Below are 22,940 nucleotides of genomic sequence, written 5' to 3'. Positions count from 1 at the left end.
AAAAATTATGTTGATTGGATTTTGTGTGTACTATTTGTAGGAAAAAAAATTCATCTCCATTTACTGAAATTTTCAGTAGAAGAGATATAGATTCAATCACGTAATCAAGTGGGTCTCACGATATCAATGTGTGTATATCTCTCTTATTATTATGAAATAATAAATTTAAAATATATTTTTCATTCATATAAATATCAAAATATTCCAAATTTATTTTATAAATTTTTGAGTATATTCATAATATAAATATGCGATTTTTGGCTTGGATCTAGGTTCGAAAAATCTGAACCTAGGTGAGTCATGATGAGATTTCATAAGTGTTCAACAAGTATCAAATTGTTTTTCACATCATTTATTATTTTTTTATTGAACCCTAAAGCACGTATGTCCCTTCAAAAACTCAAATCTATGTCCCCACCTACCTCCGCCCTCTCCGCCATGTACACCACCAACCTCAGCCTCAATTTTTTGTCGCCACCTACCTTTGCCCTCTCCGCTGCGCACACCACCGACCTTGAAGAGATCTACATGCATACCCACCTTAGTCCTACTCCATGCCTGGCATTCCCACACCAAATATGTGCTTTGCGCACGACATCCCACCTCCGTGACCACCACCATCACCACGACACTCAAGATCACAATTACACAAGTTCATAAATAAGTTTTAAAATGAAAACACAAACAGCATCAACATGACAATATCCATAATTTATATCCAAGGAGTCAATGTTGGGTCAACTTCAGTTGATCCTTCTCGATCAAAAGAATGAGACTTTTCACCAATATTGCTTTCATTTGGATTAACATCTCCCATGGTGTTGTTTAGTGGTTGTGGCTCATCATCATTCAGATTTTATTTATCTATGACAACACCATTATAGATGCAAATTAGCAATTAATATAAGTACATAAGTGATACCTAATAAATACTAATATTATTAAGAAACATACCAATATCATCTGAAGTTGATTGGATGAACATGTTTACAAGATCATTACATAAAGTCTTCACCTCTTCACGAGTTAAGAATGGTGGTGACTCCTCCAACACCCAGTTAGAATGGTCATCAAGAGTTCCCAAATTGATTGAGTCATAATTTTGTTGCCTTAGTCGATTCCTAAATTGATCAAAATACTCATATATTAACAATAAAAAAATCCAAGAAAAATAGATAAACAATCAAAGAATAGTCAATATAGTAATACCTTTGTTGTAACCCCAAGTTATAACGAACATAAATAAGGTTATTAAGTTTTTGATGCTCTAGCCTTTTTTTTAAGGACGTGTTCAAATGCACTCCAATTTCTTTCACAACCCGAAGCACAACAAGTTTGACTTAAAACACGAATAACCAATTTTTGCAATTGTGGAGCACTATGTCCATAACAATCCCACCATTGATCTAGAATATAACATATAAAGAAATAAATCAATATAAGAATATATTATGACTTGCTAAAATAAATCACAAATCAATAATGTTATTAGAGTATCAAACACTAAATTTACCTAGAATAATTGTGTTCCATTCACGTATTTCAGTTTGTCTTGCAAAATCTCCTTCAGAATTTTTATATATCCTCGTGCCTTCATTTAATTTATCTTGCAACTCAAGATCTCCATGTGTATACCTATCAATGAGTTCCAAAATGCTAGATTGTGTATTCCTATGCTTCTCAAATTTTTCAGCATTGAATCTACGAGCTGGATTTAATCAATAACCAGCTACAAGTAAATCTTTACAAAGCTACGAATCCCAACACCTATCAAGGACCTCCAAATAAGGCCCCACTTTTATCTTATTTCTCAGAAACCTCTTAACCATCTCCTCTCTAGCCTTATACAAGACTCAAGTATCTCAGCTAGCTTCACTGTATGGAGTAAATTCAATAATCGAGAGAATATCAAAGCAAAAAATAGAGTTAGAGCTAGGTGAAGGAGAAGTGAAGAACTCACCACCGGAAATGAGACCCAGGTGCGACAGCGAGTTGCAGAGCGCAAACCTAGGTGTGTGGTGTTCATGGCTTCGTGCGACGATTTGCAAACCTAGGTGGCAAGTGTGTGGCAACTAGCGAGTTGCAGACCAGGTGCGACGGCAAGCTACGACATCAACAAGTTCGAGCGTGAAGAATGAAGATGAAGAGAAGGGGTTTTTGGTTGCGGTAGTGGTATTTTTAGGGATAGTGCCAATTTTCTTTTTGTGCATAGTCCAGTCTAAGTTTGTAAAACTGGTCGAGTCGTCAAGTTTTCTCAAAACATCGGGTTTGGCTTGGTCATCTTGAGCTCCATGTATGAACGGTTTAATAATAAAATCAGTCTGGTTAGATTATTGATCCCGGTTGGATCGATCCGACCGACCGAGCCAAATTTGTTTTTATAACACTGGTTTTAACTTTTAAGGTAAAAACTAATTATTTTAATGACATAATTATTAGAAAATTTAAATTAATAAGCTTAATAATTCAAGGTAAGACTCATGGATGATAAGGTCTATTAAAATATGTATATAAAATGTTAGATTTTTAAGGTTGATGTAAGTAGGTAATTATTTATTCTCATTTATTAGTCGTTTATATTGTTTAGACAATAATTATTTTTATTTTGAGTGTTAGAGTGTTTTACAGGTGTTTTATCTTCCACCTGCCGGACACATACATTTGGATAAAGCAAAAGGAGAGCGACAATTGACGGTCCTAATAGAGAAGGAGAGAATTAGAGAAATATCCCATACATGTCGAAAAAAGAAAATATTCCTTCAATAATTAATGAGTGACTTTATAGTTATATAATTTTAATTTTTTTAATTCATTTGAAAAATGTAAGAGGCTTATCAGTGGTTTTAATTTAGAAATTAAGTAGACAAAACTTGAAATAAAGAGTAAACAATTGGCTAAATGAATAATAATAATAACAATAATAATAATAATTAATATTACCATTAATAACAATAATGATAATAATTAATATTACCATTATCTATCTAAGAAAAAAATAATGGTCTGGCAAGTCTTTAATTTTTTTTATTTAAAAGTTTCATTATGAATTAATTAGTTAAAAATATAATACATAAATAGAAAATTCATAAACTTCTAAGATAGAAACGTAAATATTTTTAATTATTTAATGAAAATTGTAATTCATTTGAGATTATTATTATTATTATTATTATTATTATTATTATTATTATTATTATTATTATTATTATTATTATTATTATTATTATAGGGTACACATTAAATAATAAAATAATTTGATAAGCATGTAGCAGTTGTAGGGTGAGAATAAGCTAGACTGCTTGATAAGAGCCTATGACTTAACTTACTTATATCAGGTCTAGGTTAGATTGAAGTTTTTCAGAAATAAACAAGGCCTAGACTTTTAATAAAAACATATTTGGTTAAATTGGTCAAATTTTAAGTAAATTTACGTCTTTTAGACTTAACAAATAAGCCTGATTATTATAATGTATCAAAATCATACATTTATTTATCTTTTAAAAATATTAAGTATAAATCTACATAAAAAGTTAAATATAAAAATTTGTTAAGTGATAAATTTATAAGACTTATTACAAAATAAGTTTTTAAATAATTAAGTTATCACGAACATAATAAACTTATAATTAATATCATATAAACATGTTAGATTCATAAAAAAAATATAAACATGTTAGATTCAATTTTATAAAAATTAAATTCATATATTTTTACCTTTGTCTCAGGCTTTGAGTTTGATTAGATTGTTTTAATTTTCAAATGAGGTCACGTGTCAAAATAGATTATAAAGGGAATTGGTGCAACTCAGCCAAAAAAAAAGGGAATTGGTGCACGTTATTCACATGGTGTACCAAAGGAATGTCCAAGAATAAATTTAGGTAAGATTACTCTCTTCAATAACTCTTTATAATTTACATTGTATGATATTTTATATATTAATTATTCATTAAATTAAAAAAATTATTGAATAAATCAAATTTATAACCACAAAATTATATGTGGACTGTAGTCCTTTTTTACTTACCCTTCACAACAAAAAAGCCAGCTTTTAGGGTTTTGCTTTGGGTACCCAAAAAATTGTTGGTAAATCCAACAATTTTTTTTTTAAATTCCCTTTATATTCATCTCTTATAAGTTCTTCAACGCTTTGTTTTTTAACATTTCTTCAAGCGAGCTTGTTATTCTTTTTCCTTCACCTTCATTGTAGTGAGAGGTGTTCTGGTGAGAGTTGCTAGTTCGTTGTTGTGTCTTCTTTGGTGGAGGTGCATTGTTTACGATGGTTCGTGAGCAAGTGACGATTGTAACGGAGGTTGGTTTGGTCATTAACAGGCGGATGTAAGGTGTTCAATCTAATTTTTTTCGCGTTAAACTTACGGAATGACAATTCATAAATTATATACAATTTACGGATTGATAATCCGTAAGTTGTATATAATTTACGGATTGGTAATCCATAAGAACCTTACAGATTGCCAATCTGTATGGTAAATATGCAAGTTCCTTTTATTTTTTTTTAATTTTTATAAATTTGTTTTATTGTTTAATTAAATAAAATTAGAATTGTTAATTAAAAAAGTTTTAAATGAAAATAGTTTGAATATTCATTTGAAAGTTGTAGTTTGTATAATTTGAAAGTGATATAAATGTTAAACTAATTTATACTTTTAATTTAATTTAGTCGTTTGAACATAAATTTGTTTTTTTGTCCTTTTAAATTTAATGTATTAAATTATTAAATGCAGTAAAAAAAATGCAAAAATTGTGTGATAGTATAATTATGGTGTGGTTAGGGAGTTTTTGTCAATCATTGAAATTTTTGAATGTTTTGTTTAGATGGACAAAGATTAGTAGATGTATGATAATATAATATCTGAAGAAGTTGATATGAATGAACAAAATCAAGATGAAGCCGGTGTGAATAAAGAATATGTTGATTGTTGTGATGCGTTCAATACTTCTCAGGTATTAATTTGATTTATTGTTATTAAAGTAAGTAAATGAATGTCCCTTAAAGACTAAACTTGTATGAATTGCATTGTAGGTATTTGCTACCCGTGATGATGTTCTACATTGGGCTCAATCTGTTGCTTATAAAATTGGTTTTGTGGCGGTGATTATGAGGTCAGACACAAATAGTGATATTAGAGGAAGGACCTCGTCTGTTTTAATTGATTGTGAAATAAGTGATCAATATAGGGTCAAGAAGAAAGATTTAGTAAGAACAGTTATTGGAAGTAGAAAATATGGGTGTCCATTTAAGCTGTGTGCAGAAACAGTGGTGGGAGGCGAAAGATGGATGGTGAAGTTAATGTGTGGGAGTCACAATCATGAATTGATCAAGTCATTAGTTGGACATCCATATGTTTATCTGGTGACTAAGGATGAGAAGATCATTGTTGTTAATATGATAATGTCAATGGTGAAACTAAAAAATATTTTTCTAACGTTGAAAAAGTACAATGTCAATAGTTATACAACAATCAAACAAATATATAATGCAAGAAATGTTTACTGTTGTTCCATAAGAGACAATAATACTATAATGCAACAACTAATGAAATTTCTTGAACGAGATCAGTATATTCATTAGCATAGATTGAAGGATGAAGATGTTGTACGTGACACATTTTGGAGTCATTCTGATGCAGTCAAATTAACCAATGCCTGTAATTTGATATGTTTAATAGATAGTACCTACAAAACAAATAGATACAGGCTGCTACTACTTGATATTGTTGGTGTGACACCAATAGGGATGACATTCTTTGTTGCTTTTGCCTATTTGGAGGGAGAACGTCTAAATAATATTGTTTGAGCTCTACAACAATTTCGAGGTCTTTTTCTCAGACGTGATGCACTCCATAGAATTATTGTTACCGATAGAGATCTAAGAATGATGAATGTAGTGAAAACTGTATTCCTTGAAGCTAACAATTTGTTGTGTTGATTTCACATTGATAAGAATGTCAAGGCAAAGTGTAAAACCTTAGTTGGTAAAAAAATGCATGAGATTATGTCATGAAAGCCTGAAGGAGTTTGGTGGATTATCCTTCTGTGCAAAAGTTTGATTAATGCCTTAAGAAGTTTGAAATTGCTTGCTCACCATAGCCAATGTTTGTTGACTATGTCAACCAAAAATGGTTGATTCCCCACAAAGAAAGATTTATTAAAGCCTGGATGAATAAGGTGATACACTTAAGAAACACAACAACTAACCAGTATGAAAATTTTATATTTTGTTGTTATTAGGGTTTAGAATTGAATGGACAAAAATAATTATGTTTGCGGGCTTGAGTTTGCTTATTGGACCTTAAAGAGACTACTACAAAATAGCATTGGCTATGGACAACATGATCACCCTACAACACATAGAAATTAAGATATCTTTTGAGAGAAGTACACAAGTGGTTGAACATGTTTTTAAAGTTACCTTACACGAGAGACTACTTGGCATGGTATCAAGGTATATATGTTTTAAACCAAATTGTTGCTGAGTTTGAGCGTGTACATTATACTGCCAAAAACCCTTCTCGTTGTGGATGTATCATTAGAACTACTCACGATCTTCTATGTGCATGTGAGCTATCTAGATATGTTGTTGGTATCATACCACTTGACACAATTCATATGTTTTGATGGAGGCTAAGTTTTTTAGACCAAGGGTTATCTAATCCCGAAGTCAGCATAACCGAAGAGATGAAAATCATATCCAAGTGGCTTGAAGAGCTTGATGTTTGTGGCAAACTTACTCTAAAGAGTAAACTTTAGGAATTTTTCTACCTTGATCTAAACTCTGTGTCATCTTCCAGAAAAGGTGAAAACAAAAGATGCTCAGAAGAAATCGATGACAAAACATTAAAGATCAACAAAGTGTGATCCGTCTTATTGGGAGTATGTTGATGCTTTACATTCTGTGAAAAAATAGTAATTCAAAAACAAGAACAATTTTTTTAGGATTCCTACTCAACACATGAACACGTCAATTTCATTTTCGCATCAGGATACCAATTGGTCTGTCAATCCACAATTTAAAACACAAGAACAAAATTATATTTCATAAAACAACCCAAAATAACTCAAAAATTGATTTTCTATGGATCCCTACACATGTTCATTCTAATCCCCAAAGATGACTAACTCATCTCTTATCTCGACGTAGTCGTTCTCTGTTAGCAATAATGACATTTTTGTTGTTGTCTAGAGTTTCTCCTCGGTTTGCTTTGTTAGGATTCTTGAGAGTAAAAGAAAAAAGAACAAAAATGTTTTTTTACAAAACTGCTCAGGATTAAAGTTCCTTTACATGGTAAAACTTCTAATAACCTAATCTTATTTATTTATTTATTTTAAAAAAAACTAAGTAACGGTTGTTACAGGTGCCCAAGGCCTTTATAGTGATATCCTCGGATTCTACCTATATATTTGGTCACTGTTTTTTTATATCGTTTAAATCACGAAGATGGAATACAGCGACCGTTAGAAAAAAAGTTATAAGAAAATGCATTATCAGAGTTTTTTTTTTAGATGCATGTTTAAACCTTGAATTATATGAAGTCTGATCATGAATGATAGAACTTGCAACCATCAATGTTTTTCAATGGTACTGGTTTTTCGAAAGGCCGCTCACAGCTAGCTAAGGATTGGTAAAAGGGATGGGATATTAAAATTTATTCCGGAAATTCATTCTTGTATAAGATATTTTTAAAAGGTGTTGTATAGATTTATTTCACAGATTAATTAAACAAGAATATTATTTCAATACTAAAATTTATTATAAAAAAATATTAACAAAAAAAAATCATATATCTAAGTCAATTAAAAAAAATGTAACTAGATTCTTAAAATTTTAGTTTTTTTAAACCAAAAAGATTATTTATTAAAGCATAATAAACATATTGTGTGGGTTTATGTTATCCAAATTTACACTCATACATTTCTTTCACGTAACTACCTTTATCTGAGACCTATTTGGACCCTTCTCAAACAAGAAAAGTAACGAGATATATATACACACACAAAGTTGCATCCTTTAGTTGACGTCACTGGTTATTCCTTACTTGGAACCTAATCAGTTATTAGCTGCCAAGATTTTTTGCGTAGTTCTTTTAGCTGCCATCATCAGAAAAATTTATTTTAATTGGCTTCCTCTTGAAGGTTCATATCCTAATTCCCATGTTCATCAAAATTTCTTCCATTACACTAAACCTTGCAAAATCCCCATTGCTTTAATGTAAAAAGAGAAACAAGGTTTCATGATTACTCATCAGCTTCCCTGCACCTGTACTTCAAAGAGAAATTTTCTATACAAGTCCTAAAATCAAAAAGCATTTTGTGACAAAATAAGCCATATATAGTTTTTGCTAGATTCTATGCTTCACAATAGCATACAATTACATCATTTTTCAATTTGTGATTTGTAAAGGTAAACGGATTAATACTATTTTAGAAAGAAAAAAAAAGAAAGAAAGAAGAATTGACCTAGTAGTTTAGCACTTCACATTGCCCCGGATTTTGATAGTTCCTTCAAAGTATTGGCAATCTTGTCCTCAGTTGTTTCACTAATGCTTGCAACAAGAGGACTCTCATTGGGTACAACATCCTCTCTATGGTAGCTTCCTGGACCTCTAAGTATTCCTTCTGAACCATTAGACACAACATCCTTCAATATTATGGTCTTGTGAGTTCCAGAAATCAACTCTTCATAATCAGTGTCCCCAGTTTCTCCAAGAAAGACAAACATGTTTGCAACATTCAGTCCCCAACGGACAAAGAGATACCTAAGTAATTAAATAGTAAACAGTCAACAACAAAATATTAAGCATTTTTTTTGCAATTATAAGACAGCATTTTGAGTAAGGCATGAACACGAACACTGCACTGGCCAAATCCTTCACATTAAAGATGTGGAACTGTAGTTTTAGAGTAAGAATTTCATTTCCTATAATATAAAAAAAAACTATTGTTTACACAGATTTTCAATGGCTTTGAGAGAACAACATACAAACTGGTTTATGAGACAAATAATTGGATTATAATGTTTTTTTCCCTCTAGGCTCACTTTAACTATTCTTATAGCTCCTCATTTTAAAGAATTACGGTACTTTTTGGATAAATTTTCTGTAAGCACTTATAAAATAAGAAAATACGAAGGTAAAATAAATTAAATTTCTCCTATAAGTTAAAACCAACTTAAGCACTTTAACAAGTTCTCCCATCTAATTCTCCAAAAGTTGAGGTGATAAGTTGATTATGGGAAAAACTCAATTCATTTTACCTTTTCTTTTTCTTATATAAATGTTTATGGAAAAGTTTATTCAAACAGAACCTAGAAATAGATTTCTATAAACTCTCTTAGCCTGTATAATAGCATCAGAGCCTTCAATCTGAAGGTGTTAAGTGATGAGTCATTGCAAAATTGACTTTACTTCTTATTATGAATTATTACCTGAGTGCCTGTGCTCTAGATGCAAGGAGTGGAATAACCTGCATACTAGATGATCCCCTGCAGTACATAGGATGACAACGTAGGCCTCGCATCCGAAGCTTCTGTCTCAAGTCATCAACTCTCTTTGCCTGAGAAAGACAATAGAAGGATCATTTCAATCAATCAAACCGGTTTCCTTGACTACTTCTGATAAGCAAATACAGAAGTGAATTTCATGTACCTTACTGAGATCCTTTATTTTGTATGAGATGCAATGAGCATTGCTAGATTTCGAATCTTCCACAATGGGGCTGGAAGATTTTTTGTCTTCACCTTCAGCAGTATTCATAAGATTCCAAATGGTTTTCTTAAGACCTTCACAACCCCAACGATAGTCAATATGCGCTTCATAATCCGGATCAGGCAAAAGCTTTCCATCTTCCGTGTAAGTACCAGGATAGTAAACTTCACTACCACTACTGCAAATCAAAACATCAAAATCATTTACTTGAATGTTGCCTGATTTGAGGAACTCTATGGTTTCTCTTATTGGCATAGCTGTTGACAAAGCAAATCCTGAAACTCTTGCATTTTGAGGGTCTAGTTGAGAAGCTTTAATGATCCTTTGCACTATTTGGATCATCTTCTTATCAGGAGCTCCATTGTTGTCATATAAATCTAGTGCGATAACAATCAACCGACGTCTTCTCCACAGTAGAGGATATTTCCCAGTTACATTGTCAGGCATCTTATTCCCACCATCAGTGTCATTTGAACCACCAGAATCTGGCTTCTTCATCCTGCTTAGGAGACGCTTCACTTGGTCTTGCATGTCGGGTCCAGAACTTAAACCTGCTAAGTCAGCATCAATTGAGAGCCTAAGGGACATGTCCTGAACATCCTTTAGTGAGTCATTGAAAGACTCTTCATCAGCTATATCATTCCCTGGAGTGTTGGTTTGCCATTGTGGATGCCTCATCCTGCAGGCAGCCACCCTAGTCAAATAAGTACGGCAGTGCTCGGGCCACGAGAAAAGGTGTATGTTCTTCCAACCATTTTTCCTGCAATCATGCCACAGGTTTTTTTCTGACAACAACTTGATCAATGCATCAGTAATTGCTTTCTGATCATGAGGATCCACAAGCAAACCATTGTTCAGGGCCTAACATATCAAAAGGAGACATTGGTCAGTGATCGCAAGGTTTGGAGTCTACAACAACCTTTTAGGCAAGAATTTGTTTCATTTAAATGTAAATTTTATGTTTTCCAGTTCTATCTGAGAAAAAAATTCTTCACACTGAAACATGTAGGATGGACCATGTAACTAATATAAATTCATTTTACCCGATGAATGTCCACCGGTCCCCCATTTTTAGTTGCCACCATTGGAAGCCCATGTGCTGCTGCCTGCATGAGTTTTTACATGTTTAGAGATAAAAAAGGGATCATTGTAAGTTGTAACATTAAAAGAAAAACTTATGACCAAAGTAGCTAGTTAGTTGAGTCCTACCTCAATTAAAGTAAGACCAAAAGGTTCCACTAAAGCAGGATTGATGAAAACACCCTGAGACAAAATTTAAATTATTAGCTGTTCATAATTGTTAAAATGTAAATTATTTCTATATGTAAAGTAAACTACTAAACTTGATTATACCTTTGTTCTTGCAGCGTATCGGTATATCTCCGGAACATCGGATTGCTTGTGATGTTTAGGGTATGCCACTTGGCCATATAGGTCATACTTATCAATCATTTTCAACACTGTTGTGAGCACACTAGCATTCCCAGAAGACATCTCATCTATGTCATCCCTATTTCCCATTATGAGAGTCTGTTTGAAAACACATTAGTCTTCTACAAGCACTTAACAATAGTTTCTACTGATAGAAAAGCTGAATTAAGTCAACTTACAAGATTAGCAAGTTCTCTTAAGGGGCGGCTTTCTCCAAAGGCTTTTAACAGAGTGGTTAAGTTCTTCTTTGGATCTGGCCTTGATAAGGCCAAGATCACTGGCTTGTGAGGATTTCTAAAGAAACGCATTACCTGCACTGAATTGTAAGTACAAAGCCGGCAATAATAATTAATGAGTCATATTTGTAGACAGATTGGATTATCATTTGCTCACGTCTAACCAAATTGAAGGCATTGCTTTTGGTGAAAATCCTTCAACACTAGCAGTAAGCTGAGCAAGCTCTCCATCAATTTCAGGGCCATCTTCTTGACGAACAACATTGCTAAAGTCCATACCAGGAGGGATAACCTGCAGGAAGTTCGAACAATTAGTAATTCACCAAGTCATTAAACAAATAATCTATTTAGGTGATGCAATGAGCCTACAAAAAATAACAAAGTAACCAACATACTCATCCAGTTAAGAAGTAAAAACTCTATTGGTGGTTGTCATTTCCAAATGAAGTTTTGCCTAAGTTTTTAAGCAAAAGATTAATTGGCAGAGAATTTTATGCAGTGGAGTTGTGTAGCTAAAATATTGTAACTTCAATTTAAACATTCACTCTCCTTCAAATTTTCAAAATCAGTTAACATATTACCGCCATCCTTGGCATGTACCGACCATGACAGTTGACACCACGCCTAGCACGAGCACGCAATACTTTCTCAAGCTTGACATCAAATCCATCATAAAGTCCCCACTGCTCATCAATTTCTTGTCTTGTACTAGTGATAACAAGTTCTGCTGCATCCAGAGAAAGTTCTTCTGCCTCAATCCTCCTCATCATCTTATAAGTCGAATTGATATCCTCTTTGGATTGGCGTCCCTGCTTGATAAGTTGTTCAAGCTTGTTTCTTCCAAGGGAATGACCTGTCAGAACCATTGGTACATTTAAAGCACCAGAAAGAATAGCAGCACTATCTCCAGCATCAGCATAATGTCCATGAATTACATATGGCCAGACAGGTTGGCCCCCACCAACTTGTTCACTCAATACTTTTGACATATTGAGAATGTGAGCTAATGCTCCATCCACAAATTCTTGAATATAAGGCCAAAGAAGTTCTTTCCGGAGGTATTTATTGCGTGGACCGAAGGGTATTCTTATGATATATGCACCACTGCTCTCCCCAAGGTTATCATCATCATCATCACCCGGAGTTAGCATTTCTGTAGGCTCTCCATAGCTCCAGTCAATTTCAGGTGATGAGATTTGGCGTGTAAACAGATCCACCCTATATACTCCAGGCATTTTGGCAAGTGCACGAGCAAGTTCTACCACATATTTAATCTGGAAATACATTGTTTCTAGCATTAATCACCATTTAAAAGGAAGGAAAAAATATATTATATTGTAAGTTTGTGATTTATGCGTGCAAGAATGTCAAGTACCTGTCCACCAGTATCAGAATCTCGACCAAGCTCCATGTTTTCTCCTCGAACCAATCCATGCAAACTGTGGAATAAAAGGGAACGGTTATAGCAATCATAACATTTAAACATGTTTCTAGAGTATAGTTCCTGAAGCATTTCACTAGTGTGTTTAAAAAAATGAAACTACTTCGAAAACACAAATGCTTTAAATTTCGTAGGAAACATGTCGTTTCTAATTTCTTGATAGTAAATACCTGGCAATGCAAGTCCAATTTTCCTCCCTTGTATTTATCAGATAGCCCCCAACTCATCCCATTATGCAAAACCAGGAAACAAATTGAAGGGCAAAAAAAATGCAATTATGATTGTTTCATGACAGCCATAGGGGCTTAAGAACTGACACTGACTCATTGACACCCATTTCTATCATCAGAATTAAGCAGTAACATTATTTTGGTAAGTTATTTTGCTGATCATAAAGGGAATAAATATGATTTTATCTGCCACTGTGATCAATGATTATTCCTTGACACAGTGACACTACCTGAGAAATTCGTCTAGATAATTTTATTAGCACAAATGCCAATTCAAAACAACTCTAGGAGTGTGGATAGTATACCTTAAGAGGACAATGTAGAGCTTCTTTTCCTTTTTGTCATCAGACCATACTTCCAAGTTAGAAGTCTGGCGTTGGAAATGTTTCTTTGTTGGGGGGGTATCACTTTGCACCATCTCCACAACACTATCACCTTTTTCTCCTTCTGATAAGTCTTCAGACATGTCCTCTGTTGCCTCTCTGCGTCCTTGTTCTCGCTCCAATCTTCGGCTTGTTACCCTCTGGACTTCCTCCCATTCCAACTACACAAGCCACACAAGTGTAGCATATCATAGTCTTACATAAGTAACTCCATGCCAAATGATAGTTCCCACAAATTTTTCATAGGAAGGGCCAAGCATAGCGAATTGAACACTTAAATAAACAGTGTATTCTATCCTAGCAAGAAAATTCCCTTCTCTGTCTTGAATTTCAAAACAAAAAACAATAACCATTGGTAATTTTCACAATGGTGACAAAGCTAAAATAAATATATTGGACTGAATCTCCAAACAAATGGGCAATGTTAACTTTAATGTACAGTGTACACTTATATATACATATGACTAAATGGTCTTCTTTCAATTGAAATTACTTGAAATCTATTTAATAGTATCTGAGAATTACAGGTTATCCTAGCTTCAGTCACACCAATCCCCCCTTAATAGAAAAAAGAAAAAGAAAGAAAGAAAGAAGAATCAATCAAATCACAAAGAGAAATTAAAAAACATCCTTTAAAAATATCAAAATATCAGTCAAGATAAAAACAAACACTTCTTCCTATGCAGACTGATATCATGCATTTGATTTTATATCAGCAATGATTCAATCAAGCCATGAAAGTTAGAATCTCAAAAACAAAGCACATCATTGGATTTAAAAAATGGATTCCTTCATGAAACTTCTTCCAAATCATATCAACCTCAAAATTCATTTAGTTTACAAATCATATATAATTACAAATGAATTCTTTTCCATTCATTCTTCAACCAAACTAACTTAAAGAAAGAAAGAAAGAAAAAAGAAGAACCTGTTTCTTCTTGCGTGTAAGATGCCAAATGCGCCAGCACATGTTCTCCAACCTTGAACTCCTCTCCCTGGTGTTCCTGGTGGCAACCACCTTGATCCATGTGCGGTACAGATCAGACTCATCAACACTTGCCACCACCTCTTCCACAAAGTACTTTGTGGGGTTGAAATGCCCCCCATCTTTTAGAGTCACAGGTGCAGGCTTTTGCTCTTCAATGGTTGAGGCCCCAGTTGAAAGTATAGCCTCCAGGTACCCATTAATCCATTCATTCCCAGCCATCACGACTTACTCACTGTTTTTTCCCAAGAAAATGATAACAATGAAAGAAAATAGCAAGTGGGGGGTTTCTTTGTATGTGTTCTAAACAATGTAGAATTTATCTGGAAAAGTGTCTCGAACAGGATTGTCTCCGAAGAAAGAAAGATACGTAGATGAAAGAAAGAAGAAAGAAAAATAATATAGTTTTCCTTGAAACAACAATATATAACACAGTGTTCAAGTCCATCAAGGTTTCTTGAATATTAAGGAAGCATGAGAAATGAAGAAAAACATGGAAACTGCGTTATGTGTTATGATATGGTTTAATGGTTCAAAGGGGTGTTTTGTTGTGTTTTTTCTGTAACTGTTATGTGAAGTGATGATGAGTTTGGTTTGCTTTGTGTTATTGATTTGGATGAAAAGATAGTGTGCGTGTGTGTGTGTGTGTTGTGTTGTGTTGTTGCTGCATGAAGAGAACGAGGAAAAGGAGTGGTGTTGGGATTGACGAAGAAGGGTTCAAAATCAAAGAAAAGATAGCGTTATTTGGGAGAATTACGAGAAGGGATGGGAACGTGTGTGAGGGAGAGAGATGATGGTGAGAACAGAGGAAGGGGTGGAGGAGAAGGAGATGGCAAAGGTGGGATTGACACGTGGCAAGGAATGGTGGGCCATGGAGATACACACGTGTAGACTATGAAGAAAAGATAGAGAGATGGAGAGAGAGAATTTGGGTCTTCTCTAGGATGCATTGTCATGGAACTGAAATACTAGTTTCTAGGCTAGTTAGTTTTTTTTATTTTTTATTATAAGAATTGAATATGATATAAAGATTCATAATATATATTTTAGTCAATTAATTGAGTTATACTTACTTAATAATTTTAGTCAATTATTTAAAATACTAGCTTTAAGCTTTGTGATTATAAACTTACTAAAAAAATTCAGTTTTATTAGCCATTAAGTCTTATAGATATTTTATTTAGTTCAAGATAATAAAAATATTTGCTAAATCTCAAAAATCGTGTCATGATTAATCAATCCATAATAAGTATCAAGAAAGATATAAAATACTAACATTAAATATAAATATGCAAAATATATATTATATCATATCTAAAATACATTAGAGTGTATAATTAACTACTCTTATCCCTTAAAACAATAGAAATCAATCACTTATGTAGGTGAATAGCTCAAATTCACACATGAAAATGTGATAAATGGATGAAGAATACATGAACCCTTAGAACTCTTTCTCCCTCAATATAACAACACAAAAGCTACAATTGATACAAAATTATTTCACAAAAAGAGAGGAAAATCATAATATATTTGCAAGTGAAGCCTAAAAATACAAAAGATGACATTTTTATTTTGAGTATAGACTAGTTCGGCCATGAATTCTAGCTTGATCAAATATCTTTTATTCTTCTCGAATTTTCACTATTCAAGCTGATCCTTTTAGAGCTTCAGTATTTGAAGCTTGCTCTCCTAGATACTTCTCTCTATCTACAAAAAAGATGGGATAAATTACTACTAAATAATCATGAAATCAAAATATAAAGTTAACATTCTTAAACTAATTAATAAAAACAAAACAAATAGAGATAAAACATTAATTCCATTCCAAAAGCTAACTTGTAGGGTAAAGATTATCTTTGGCTTATATTTTCTTGAGTCTATTTAATGTGAGACTTAAATTTTTTTCTATACATTCTCTTATGTAAGTACTTTTGAGTTTGAGTTTAATACGTAGATAAAATAATTAGTAGTCTATTTAATAAATTTAGGATAAACTCTTGTACCATATTAGGATTGTTTATCCGTAATTTGATGCAAGAATTTTGCCTAAAGAGAACGACGAAAAGGTTGAACTCAAATTAAAGCATTTAATTTCCTTCACTTTTATTTTTTGTTGGCGTAAGAATCCTGTTGATCGAAACATCATTATCGACGAAAGCCATGATAGAAGATCGAGAAGCTCTGTATATCACGTAGAAATGATAGAAGAGAAAAAGGGATCTGTTTATTTGGCAGAATAGATTTTACAGACTAGAGTTGTAACAGAATGACAATTGTCAACTAACTAAATTAACTTTATTTAATAGAGTTACACACAAGTTATACACTTACAATATAAAACTTTTAAAATGAATTTACTTTTTAAACTAAAAAATAAAAAAAAAACTAGATTTTTAAAATTAAAAGTTATCCCAGATTAAATCTAACTTTTGGATTTAAGTCTTATTAATAAAAAAAATGATTAATATAATAAATCTTCTACTATAGATAATCAATAAAAAAAATTTCGCAAAATTTAATTGAAATTTTATATTCATAACATGAAAAAAAAAATATTTTTTAGTATGAAGCCATAGTTTACAAGTTGGACCTACACAATCTTTCTCAACCACTTAAATGTTGTCATGTTTGGAAGTTCCTCGATGCAGTTATGCTGAGGCGCCACTTTTTTGACTTTGACATATTTATAGGTTTAGTCGCATTCATCTATATTGAAAGTTCACCTTTAACAGTGTTTTGGAATAAACAGTCTAATTGAATGATTATTTAATATATATTTTTTTATATATTTTAATCATAAAATTTATTAGAATAAAAAATATTATTTATTAACAAAATTTATTAAAATATATTAATAAGAGTTTATGAAAATAGTAAATCACTTTCATAATTTAAATTAGTTATAATTTTTCTCATTACTTATAAGTTATATTGATCTTATATTGACGAGTCATATATATATATATATATATATATATATAAAAGTGAGAGATAATTATTATTTTGTGATTTTCTTTTTGAGGTTTAGATGTGTTCAACCTCAAATTATTATAGTTAAAAAATTAAATATATTTCATTTAAAGATAAAATGATACTTTGACCTGGCCGATTAGTAAGATTGGGTTGAATATAATTCATTAAAAGGACAAAACTTTAGTACAGTATTTTTGACAAAATTGTTTCATAGTAGTATTTTATTTTAGACGTCTTTAGTATTATTTTCTATATAAAATTAGTGATACTTTTTCTTCTTCTGAAAATTAGAGTTTTAATTCACATAATAAAAACTGATATTAAAGATTAAAATAAGAGACGAAACTCTAATTTTATAATCTACTTCTCTTATCCTATTATAACTACCGTCTTAGATTGTTTCATACCAACTAATAAAACATAATAAAAAGATAAAAAATAATATAAATTTTACAAAATTAATTATATCATCATTAATTTATTTTGAGTTTTTTGTTACTCACATCATTAACATTATTATAAGAAATAGAAGTATAAAAATATAATTAATATTATATTGAAAAAAAATAAAATAATAATTATTTTGCAGGACGGTTAATATCATGAGACAGATGGAGTAAAAAATAATATATACAAAAATCGTTTGAGGTAATGTGCTTAATTTTTTGTTTTTAGAACAATTGAAAACTCAAATTAACTCGCATGTAATATCTAAACTAGATATATTCAACTTAATTGTATTTAAATTTGTTGAAGAATAGGTTTTACATTATTAGTTCAAAACACGTTTTTTGATACTAAAGTTAAATTTACTATCACAGCCTGTCTCCCTTTTAAACAAGAGTTTGCATAGTGCATACAAAATGAATTAATTTGTTGCAAGTTTTAAAGTGTGATCTTATTTCACACACATACTTTAATAAGTTTAACTTTTCGCCATTTTCCCCATATATATATATATATATATATATATATATATATATATATATATATATATATATATATATATATATATATATATATTATTCGTAAATTTTAATTTCAGGGATATAAAAAAATGGAGAGTTATTAATGGATCATCACCTAGTTAGCACTCACCATCAAGCATGTAATGGTGAGTTGAATGATTAAAAATGCCCATATGTTGATCTCTTTGAGGGGACTTGATGCGAACGTTTTGACACGTGGGACCCCATCCTACAAGTTGCCACCATCAACCATACATTGTCTCTTGTCATATTTTTCTTAAACATTTTGAAACCTTCTAAACTAGATTGTCTATTTGACCCAGAAATATTCGCTATATTTGCACTTGTTATTAAATTAATTAGTTCAATTTAAGTGATATCAACAACACATTACATCAGACGCCAAAGATGACCCAACAGTATGGGAATTGGCATACTCAAGTTTGTGTCATCATTAATTTGGGGTTTCGTTGCTCATTTTGAGGCTCATATGTTTTTAATTTGCACCTCATGGTAAGGATAAATTTCAGAATTCTTTCAATTTTTGTCTTCTTTTTAATTTTTAGGTTTTCCTTACCTCTTATATTCTTGTCCTTCTCCAAAACGGGCCAAAGAGATTACTTGCCAATTTGTCCTTTTTGGGAATAAATTATTTTGAAACTTAAAAGGTAATTTGAGATCTCTTTTCTCACATATATGTGTAGTATATAGCCTACAGAAACGTTAGTTGCAGATTTTTAAAATAACTTTATTATTATTATTATTATTATTATTATTTCAAAATAAATGAAATTGAAATAGCATGTGGTTAGCTAGGCATATAAATATGAGATTGATGACAAGAAATGTATATGAAATTTTTAATTTAAAAAAAACATTTTAAGATGATTTTTTTTTTTAAAAAAAGCCGTCTTAAAATTCTCTCTCTATATATATTAAAAAATATTTTGAGACGATTATTTGAAAAATCGCCTAAGAATTTTAAATATATTTTAATTTTAAAAAATATATTTTAAGATGATTCTTTGAAAAATTATCTTAAAATGATAATATTTAAAAATAGTTTTTAGATAAAAATCGTCTTAGAATGATAATATTTTAAGACGGTTTTTAACTAAAAACCGTTTTAGAAGAATGACATTTTAAGATAATTTTTACTTAAGAATCGATTTAGATTTAGAATGATAATTTTTTTAAGACAATTTATAAATGATCGTAGTAAAAAATCAAATACTTTTTAGATAGTAACCTTAAAAAAATGTTCAAAATCATCATAGAAGATTTACACCAGTGTTTATATATCTATATGTAATAACAATCCTATTTTAATTGAAATTGATTGAAAACTCAGTCTTTTTGGTAATTGGATTTGAAATAATCTGTTGTTTAAAATAGTTGTAAGATGTTTTTTTTAATCATGATAATTAATTAAAGCTTTTTATACTTCAACGGAACCTAAAATATTTCCACAAAGTATTCTATGGAAATGAAAGAATCCCCCCACAAACCCAACAAGTGAGTTGCACCCACCAAATTAGTTGTGTGAAATTTAAGATGTTATTAAGCCGTCTTAATTATCTTTAAAAACATACTGGACGCATTTGATTAAATTATAATTATTATAATATTTAAAACATTGTTATTACATTGATTATGTTTTTCATTTAGGATGTGTTTAGTAAGCCATATAAAAGTTAAATACTTAAATATGTCTGTAAGTTCTTATAAATATAATATTATCCAATTTTAGCAACTCCTTTAATTTAAAAAAATTGTATTGTTATCTAGTGACATGCAAAATAGTTATGTTGCCTCATAATAATCGTTAGTGCATTTGACAAGATTATTTACATACCATGTCATCACTTATTAGTATCAAAGATTATTTTAGAATTTATGAAAATTTAAATCAATACAAAAATTGAAAGAAGTAAAGCTAGATTCATATAATTTAAAACCTTGCTTTACACAAAATTGAAGTAGAAAAAGTTATAACGAATTGTTTTGAAAGAATATATATTACTTATAAAATAATATTAACAATTTTAAAAAACTTTATTTCAACGAAAAGTTTTTAAAATTAAAATTAATAGAATTTTACTTAAAATCAACAATTTCTTCATATCAATTAATATATCTTATTGACTTTATTATTGATTAAAATATTTTGAAAATTTGAATATTATAATATATAATAAAAATAGTTTTACAATCTAAAAAACTTATTAGATAAAATTTTTAAAATATTTAATTTTAATTAATTATTTAATTAATTCTAAAAACTTTATTTCAAAATCCACTTTTCTAAAAATATGAGATTTATACACTGCCAGAATGAAAGTAATAATTTAGTAATTATATATCATTGAGTTATAACTTTTTTTTTTTTTTATCATCTAGTGGTAAAAGTTTGGTGAAGAATTTGAAGGGAATATATATACCCATCCCTCTTCAAATCTTTTTGTTTCTTTATTGGCAAAAAATGAATGAAGTCCAGCTCTTGCGCAATATTTGATTCGGGATTGATGATACTGAAAACGAAAGAGAAAAGAATCTCAAAACTCAAAAGAAAATGAGATCAGGAGTGAAAAGAAAACTAGCAAACAGGGGTCTTTCATGTGAACTTAGACTTTAAAAGAAACCACATAGAGAAAGGCAAATTCAGTGCATCTTTATGTGAGTTTAGAAATAAAGGAACCTCTTCTGAATGCGACGTTATTAATCAGATAAAGAAAATTAACTTCATAAGTTCTAATGATAGTTGCAGTCAAAAAATAAAAATAAAAATTCTAATGACAGTTAAATAACAAGCTTTTTAGGAATATTTTTTAGAAAAAAATTATATTTTTAACTTAATAGAGAAATTAATAAATAATTACTTTTCCAAAATAAATAAAAGCACACACGATCTATTATAACAAAAGCAGAATTTTAATGAAAACAAAATAGCCATATATACTTCATAATTAATGATCCTTAATTATAAAGGATTGTTATAGTTAATGAAAACAAAATGATCATTAACCAAAGTGATTAATAATTAGAACCAATGTCATCATTGGATGATTACTAGAGATGTTTATTTAGGTGCATGCTAAAAGATAATTAAAAAACATACTGCTATTCAAAATATATAAGCAAACGTAGGTAATTAAATTAAATCTAATTACATTTATATAATATTTAAGTGGTATATTAAGTGGTTTTTTATTTATTACAAATATAAATTTAATATATTATAATTAAATCTAATTCTGAATGTGTCACGTACTATTGTTGATTTTAATTACTTTTGTTTTTGGACGACAACCGCGTAGTTGAAGATGGGATGAAATAAGATTTTTTTTTCCTCTCTTTTGTCTGGCAGATAGAATAAGATCTTTAAATATTCCAAATCTATTGTTTAATGGAGGAATTATAACTAACCTAGAAGATTTAGGTGCGTACCTTCGAGTAACAATTTTTTTTAACATAATTGTTTAAGTACGTCCTTAGTTGAATTTATTTTAAAAAAATATTACTTTATTTTTTTAAAATAGTAATATGAAAAGTATAAAAGTCATTTCCAAACACCCCTTCACGATCATTGAAATTTATAGTTTTCTTTATATCTTATTCATATATCTTTTACACCCTAAATTTATGAATGTTAAATATTCCAAAAAACCCTATTCAAATTTCTAAAGTTTTCTTTTGCACATAATTATAAAACAACACACGTAAATGTGAAAAAAATCACTAAGTATCCTAAGAGTATTGAAGAATCGATGATAGAAATATTTATTGAAAATTCCATATGCAATGCAATAGAAATCTTGTGCGAAACCCATATAATAGGGACAACCTAGTGTTGTTGGTGTTGAAGTAATTTGCATAAGGTTTTAAGTTTAAATTTTATTATCGTTGTGAAAGAATGGGTTTAAAATTTGAATCCGGATTGCAAAGGTTTCTTAGTTGATGGTTCTAATTAAAATCATTTATCACTTTTTTTTGGAGTACAATGACAAAAAAAAGTTATTAAAATCTTCCTAATTATCCAAATAATACTGGCAAAGGAATTAATGATAGTTTTTTTTTATTATTCATCGCAGTAAAAATGCATCAATACCACTTTTTAAATAAAAAATTCCACTTTAAATTTCCCAACCAGCTGTATCCTTAAAATATATCCGTTAGCATTTACCAAAATTTATATATATATATATATATATATATATATATATATATATATATATATATATATATATATATAATATGAAATTAAACAATATACAGATAAATTAATTTTTTATTTTTCAAATTTATACACATGAAGAATATTACACAATGCATGGCAACACTCAACACATAATTTTATCATTGACGAATCTTGAGGAGGACCAGTCCAGAACTAAAGTGCAATTTTACGTGTAATCTCAGGCCAGCAAGAAACAGCCAAAGCCAGCAACACACTCTTGTGGCTGAAGCATCCAAGGCACTACCTTCATTGCTTTCTACGCATATAAAACGCACCTCACACTCCCTTTCCCTACATACACATTTATTCCGCTAAATAATAATAATAAAAA

The 22,940-nt window shown here is 30.4% G+C and overlaps 1 protein-coding gene across 1 annotated transcript; it reads right to left on the bottom strand.

Moving 5' to 3' along the window:
- Positions 1 to 8,324: 8,324 nt before the first annotated feature.
- Positions 8,325 to 15,277, bottom strand: LOC100813168 (probable sucrose-phosphate synthase 3). The gene is made up of 12 exons (XM_003532045.5): positions 14,372 to 15,277; positions 13,366 to 13,604; positions 12,765 to 12,828; positions 11,971 to 12,663; positions 11,547 to 11,681; positions 11,333 to 11,464; positions 11,076 to 11,252; positions 10,932 to 10,985; positions 10,766 to 10,828; positions 9,663 to 10,583; positions 9,443 to 9,570; positions 8,325 to 8,774 (listed from the first exon to the last, which is right to left on the bottom strand). Exons 1-12 carry the CDS (start codon positions 14,648 to 14,650, stop codon positions 8,492 to 8,494), a joined length of 3,168 nt encoding a protein of 1,055 aa, XP_003532093.1. The 5' UTR covers positions 14,651 to 15,277; the 3' UTR covers positions 8,325 to 8,491.
- Between the last annotated feature and the right edge of the window lie 7,663 nt (positions 15,278 to 22,940).

This window comes from Glycine max, chromosome 8 (assembly GCF_000004515.6).
Source record: "Glycine max cultivar Williams 82 chromosome 8, Glycine_max_v4.0, whole genome shotgun sequence".
Classification (NCBI taxonomy): Eukaryota; Viridiplantae; Streptophyta; class Magnoliopsida; order Fabales; family Fabaceae; genus Glycine; species Glycine max.
The sequence above is the reverse complement of the archived record's forward strand: the minus strand, read 5'-3'. Positions and strand labels throughout refer to the sequence as shown.

Excerpts from the sequence above, each read along its gene's own strand:
- LOC100813168 (XM_003532045.5), bottom strand. The coding sequence starts at position 14,650 with ATGGCTGGGAATGAATGGATTAATGGGTACCTGGAGGCTATACTTTCA. Across the intron at positions 11,682-11,970 it reads GGTACATGCCAAGGATGGCG|GTTATCCCTCCTGGTATGGA; the intron begins GTAATATGTTAA and ends AACTTCCTGCAG. Across the intron at positions 10,584-10,765 it reads GACCGGTGGACATTCATCGG|GCCCTGAACAATGGTTTGCT; the intron begins GTAAAATGAATT and ends TTGATATGTTAG.